A 6,000-nucleotide genomic window follows, 5' to 3' on the forward strand; every position below is an offset into this window, starting at 1 on the left:
ATTGTAAATAATTAGTCTATGTATCTAGACATTTTGAAACTAAAATGGCGACTTCCAAGAAAATAATTGTTGGATACAGCAATGGTGAAAAACCTTTTCCAAACAACATACAAAATAAATAAATAACTTTATTGTGGCAAATACAATTCCAATTGTTCAAGGGCTAAATAAGTAATTAAAGAATCAATTACACCATTCCCACAATTTAGTTACAAGATTTTGACAACTATCCTCTCCTTTGATTTGAACTAGATGTCTGACTGTGGAGGACTGCCACAAGTTGTTCAGGTATGTTTGAGACTTTATGTCAAATAGACTATTTAACACACACTGACTTAATGGTGATATCCCTCCATGGCCTCAACCTTGTCTATCTCTAATCTTCCCCCAGCCCCACAATTCCAAGATATCCCCGCTCATCTTAATTTGGTCTCTTGCGCAACTCTGATTTTTAACCATTCTGTCATTGGTGGCTTCGTGTTCAGTTACCTGGGCTCTTGAGCTCTTGAATTTCTTCCCTAAACTCTCCAACCTTCTTGTTCACTTACCTCAAAGATATTCTTTTAAGAGAGAAAATAGGAGTAGGTCATTCATTCAGCTAATCATGTCTGCTCCGCCATTTAAAGTGATGGTAGCTGATCCCCTCTCTCAATGCCATACTCGCGCTCTCAACCCCATATCCCTTGATGCCTTCTGTGTCTAGAACCCTATCCATTTCTTTCTTGAATCCATTCAGTGACTTTGCCCCCACAGCCTAATGTAATACAGGTGAGTGAAGAAATTTCACCTCCTCTCAGTCCTAAATACCTACCCTGTATGCTGAGACTGACCCCTTGTTTTGGATCTCCAAACAGGGGGAAAAAAATACCTGCGTCCAGCCCTGTCTGCATTGAAGATCCCCTTTCATTCTTTTAAACACAAGTGAATACAGACCTAGTTGACCCAATGGTTCCTCATAGGACAATCCTGCCATCACAGGAAATAGTCTGGTGAAGTTTTGCTGCACTCTTCCCTATGGCAGTGATATATTTTCTTGGGCAAGGAGACCAAAACTGGACACGAGTCCAAATGTGATCTCACCAAGGTCCTGTATAGCTGCAGTAAGACATCCTTTCTTCAGTACTAAAATCTTTATGCAGTGAAGGCCAACATATAATTTGCCGCCTTGACTGCTTGCTGCACAAGCATGCTTGCTTTCAATCACTGTACAAGAACACCTTGGTCCCTTTGCACGTCAGTATGTTCAAATCATCACCATTTAAAATAATCCTCTGCCGTTCTGTTTTTCCTACCAAAGTGGATAATTTCAAATTATCCACGTTATCCGTCATCTGTCATGTATTTGCTCATTCACTCAATGGGTGGGTTTTCCGGCCACGCTCGCCCCCAAAGATTGGAAAATCCCTCCTGAAGTCAACAAAGCTTTTCATGGTCCATGTTCCGCCCACTACAATTCCTGTGGCGGGTGGAATGGGAAAACTCTGCGCAGTGTGCCTAAATCACCTTGAAACCTCTCTATCCTCTTCTCTCTCTCTTTCCCCCTAGTTTTAGGTTGCCCACAAAATTGAAAATATTCCATTTGATTCCCTCCTCCAAATCATTGATTATATATTGTGAATAAATGGGGCTCAGGCACTGATCCCTATGATACCACGCTAGGCACCACCTTCCGCTCTGTAAAAGACTTATTTGTTCCTTTTTGTTTCTTGTCACTTACCAATTGTCAATCCATGCCAGTATATTACCCCCAAAACTTGTGTGCTTTGACATTGCACACAACCTCTTATGTGGGCCTTTATTAAAAGCTCTCTGAAAATCCAAATACACCACATCCACTAGTTTTCCCTTATCTATTCATAAATACCCAAGGTCTTGATCTGTAATGACACTGTGAAATGCTTTGGGACATTTTATCAAATTAAAGGTGCTATATAAATTGTGTGGTGTTGTCCCCTCATTAGGATACTACCCACATGTATAAACTGACTTGGTCTCCTGTCTGGATTTTCTTTTGGGGGGGCTTTGGGTGGATTTGAACAGAGCAGAGTTCTCTGAGCGCTCTTGCACTTAACTATCTTCCAAATGAAAGGCACATTATGGACACAAGTCTGTCATGAGCAAGATGGATTATTTTTATGCAGGATAATTCTGATAAGTTTTTAATGCTTTCCTTAATGGGTTTTATTCTTGTTTTTTCTCTCACAGCCGGCAAAGCTTACAGAAGCTTTCAAATACTTTGTGCAAGGCATGGGCTACAGTAAGTAGAAAGCATTTACCTTAAATGGGTTTGGTACAATTATAAATATTCATCATTGCACCTGGTGAACCATGCATTCTTTCTTTCTGCCCTGTTCTTTAAAATTGTAGTGCCTGCAGCCAGCATGACTCGTCTTATGAGATCCCGTTCAGCATCAGGATCCAGCGTAGTGTCCCAAGAGAACAACAGGAGTCGAGCTCACACTGGGGAAGCATCCAAGTTTTATAGCCACCCAACCACGGGGTTGAACCAGAACACCAATGCTAACTCGAATAGTAATGTGGGAAGCGTTGAAAACTCTGCCCCTCAAGCAGCAGAAATTTCATGTTGAGAACCCTTCTCCTTACCCTAAGAAAAAGTGTAAAGTTACCCTTAAGGCATAGTGTGAACATAACCTGGAGTTTTTTTTTTAGAAGGACCTCAGGATTAAAACTGAATACGGTGCACAGACTAAAATCACCTGCTTCTATTTTGTGCATACTCTCTTGTTTGTGACTCTTCTAATTATTGCCATAATTGAAAGTAATGGGTCTATACAAAATCTGAAGGTAACACAAAACATGCTGTTCCTTTTTCTTGCACCTTTTACAGGGAGTAGTGCAGTATGGGTAACAACGTTTTGCAAGCATTACTTGCCCTTGAGTCATATGAAGCTAGAGTTGAATGTTGAGATGTACATAGTTTGATTCATCTTCTTAAAGAGAGGAAATATTAAATCTTGTTAGTTTGTGTAACTTTTTATCAAACTTCAATTGGTTGTTTTTCTCCTTTGTTGACATGCTGTTGTTTATAAAGCAGAAGAATTTGCATTGCTTTTTTGAAAAACTACTTCTGGTTTAGTATGTATGTAGATTGATACTGCTACTTGTATAACCTTTTCCTAATCTGCATAAATTTGAGTAGGCAATTACGAATTTGATCCTTTTAAGGTAGGCTAAAAGTGCTTGGCATGTTGTTTCATATTTTCTGGTTGTGTAATCTACTCCAGAATGCATTTATATTGTACTACAGAAACTTGTATTTTTGAATTTTTTGTAAGTTTTTGAAACGACATTGTAATTTTCAGTTGTTGTGCTTTGCAAGGAGAACACTTTCAGAGTTCTAATGAAAGTTATGTTCTAATCTCCTTTCAAATGATGACTGACATGGTGTAACTTTCCAGACTTTATGGTTTTTTTAACAGGAGTTCTTTCAGGGCATTCATTCACTCTGCACTCTTGTCAACAGCAGCAATTCTTCTCGTATGAACTCTGTAAACTGAAAATATAAGTAGCTTATCAGCATTTGGCCTCATTTCTGTTTCTTGACCCAAAAATACCTCTCTTTTCCCCACTCCCTTCAGGCTTGATGTTCAATCACATCTGAAGGTACAAATTACATAGGCCATTTTATGCTTTAAAATTCTATTTGGCCCAAAAGGTGTGTGTGTGTAAACATGAGCCTCTTCCCACCTTAATTCATTTTTGCCTCCATTAGTCATGCTGAATTTGGAAATGGTTTCTTACCACACTTGCAGTTTGAGGTTATCATTTAAGTACCAGTTCTGTAATACACCTAGACCCATTTCCTCAAAAGATGAATACTTTTTTTTACAGATTTGAAAACAGTCTGAAAACTAGAATGTTATCACAATGTGATCTCTAATTGTGGTGCCCTGAAACGCACGCCAACCCCATTAAGCATTTACTTACAAAATTTAGTTTCTACCCATTCCAAAACCAGATTGGCCCATCTTACCTCAAGGTTGCCTCTCAACAGGAAACATGGTCATGGTAATACATGAAAGTGTTGAAACCTTTGCCAAGCAAAGGATATGGTAGGTCTGTCATTTGAATTTTTGGGGGCCCCTTTCCCTGCCATTTACAGACAGCAATAAACTAAGTGGAGTATCGAGTGTTTTCTTTTGGACTGGGATGGTAGTAAAAGGATATCATTCTTATCTTTTTGCCTTTAGAGCAAGACGGCTTTGAACTATGTTTTGAGTCATGCTGATGTCTAGGGGCCAAGGTTTTGCTGCCTAATATTGAATGAAAATGGTTTCCTATGATTCTTATCACCTATCTGGAGATCTATTTAAATTGAATCCTAATATTGGCTTGGCTATGATCCTTTCTGATCCTACAAATGATAATCTGAACAAACAGCTTAAAATCAAAGTGTTTGAAAACTTAAGTTGACATATTTATTTTGAAAATAAACTTTTGAAACTTTACAATTTGCTTCTGAAACAAAGCTTACTGTTATTTAAAATGTTTAATGAAAATAAACTTTTTATTTCAGTATTGTAATTTAAAGCTTTACTTTTCATTTTTAATATTCATATTGCTGGAAAGGTTAAAGAATTGAGTTTTAAATGGGATTTAAATATATTAAGTTTGACTTTCAACTTCAACTACCATGAGTCATTGGGTCACAGTAGATCAAGAAAAGAGACAATGATCATTCAATTAACTTTGATTAAACCTGGTATCAACTGTTTAACTAGTTGTTATCCAAACCTGCTGAATTAGTGGGCAGAATTCAATGTTCTGCCCCCTCCATAAGGTGCAATCTAGGGCATGGTGCAGACATATAATCAGGAAGGTTCAAGGTGGAAATTCACCTCCATCTGATTCAAGAGCAAGGTTGGCAAGCTCAAGGACAATCTTCCTGCGTGGAGACCAATTGAGGCTGCCCTTTGTCTGGGATCCCCATCCTGTCTCACTCTCCTGATTACTGATGATCTCCTTGGACCTCGGCATTAGTGACCACCATTGTTATGGCATTGGCGAACTGCTTGCAGTCTTAGGATTTTGGGGTGGAGCAGGATATCCACCCCAAACACAACAGTACAGCAATTGAATGTCCCTGGTGCAGCCAGAAAGAACAAAGAACAGTACAGCACAGGAAACAGGCCCTTCGGCCCTCCAAGCCTGTGCCGCTCCTTGGTCCAACTAGACCAATCGTTTGTATCCCGCCATTCCCAGGCTGCTCATGTGACTATCCAGGTAAGTCTTAAACGATGTCAGCGTGCCTGCCTCCACCACCCTACTTGGCAGTGCATTCCAGGCCCCCACCACCCTCTGTGTAAAAAAACGTCCCTCTGATGTCGGAGTTATACTTCGCCCCTCTCAGCTTGAGCCCGTGACCCCTCGTGATCGTCACCTCCGACCTGGGAAAAAGCTTCCCACTGTTCACCCTATCTATACCCTTCATAATCTTGTATACCTCTATTAGATCTCCCCTCATTCTCCGTCTTTCCAAGGAGAACAACCCCAGTCTACCCAATCTCTCCTCATAGCTAAGACCCTCCATACCAGGCAACATCCTGGTAAACCTTCTCTGCACTCTCCAATGCCTCCACGTCCTTCTGGTAATGCGGTGACCAGAACTGGATGCAGTACTCCAAATGTGGCCTAACCAGCATTCTATACAGCTGCATCATCAGACTCCAGCTTTTATACTCTATACCCCGTCCTATAAAGGCGGCACGGTAGCACAGTGGTTAGCACTGCTGCTTCACAGCTCCAGGGTCCTGGGTTCGATTCCCGGCTCGGGTCACTGTCTGTGTGGAGTTTGCACATTCTCCTCGTGTCTGCGTGGGTTTCCTCCGGGTGCTCCGGTTTCCTCCCACAGTCCAAAGATGTGCGGGTTAGGTTGATTGGCCAAGTTAAAGAAATTGCCCCTTAGAGTCCTGGGATGCGTAGGTTAGAGGGATTAGTGGGTAAAATATGTGGGGGTAGGGCCTGGGTGGGATTGTGGTC

The 6,000-nt window shown here is 40.8% G+C and overlaps 1 protein-coding gene across 3 annotated transcripts in view; it reads left to right on the forward strand.

The window, feature by feature from the left end:
• LOC144495608 (protein NDRG1-like) overlaps positions 1-4,545 on the forward strand; it is a 73,661-nt gene extending 69,116 nt beyond the window's left edge. For all 3 annotated transcript variants that reach the window (XM_078215805.1, XM_078215806.1, XM_078215808.1), the window contains 3 exons: positions 253-288; positions 2,206-2,257; positions 2,368-4,545. In XM_078215805.1, coding sequence (XP_078071931.1) covers positions 253-288; positions 2,206-2,257; positions 2,368-2,588 — 309 coding nt within the window. In that variant the 3' untranslated portion in view covers positions 2,589-4,545. The remainder of the gene's footprint in view (positions 1-252; positions 289-2,205; positions 2,258-2,367) is intronic.
• Positions 4,546-6,000: the final 1,455 nt, after the last annotated feature.

The sequence above is a fragment of the Mustelus asterias genome, chromosome 7 (assembly GCF_964213995.1).
Source record: "Mustelus asterias chromosome 7, sMusAst1.hap1.1, whole genome shotgun sequence".
NCBI lineage: Eukaryota > Metazoa > Chordata > Chondrichthyes > Carcharhiniformes > Triakidae > Mustelus > Mustelus asterias.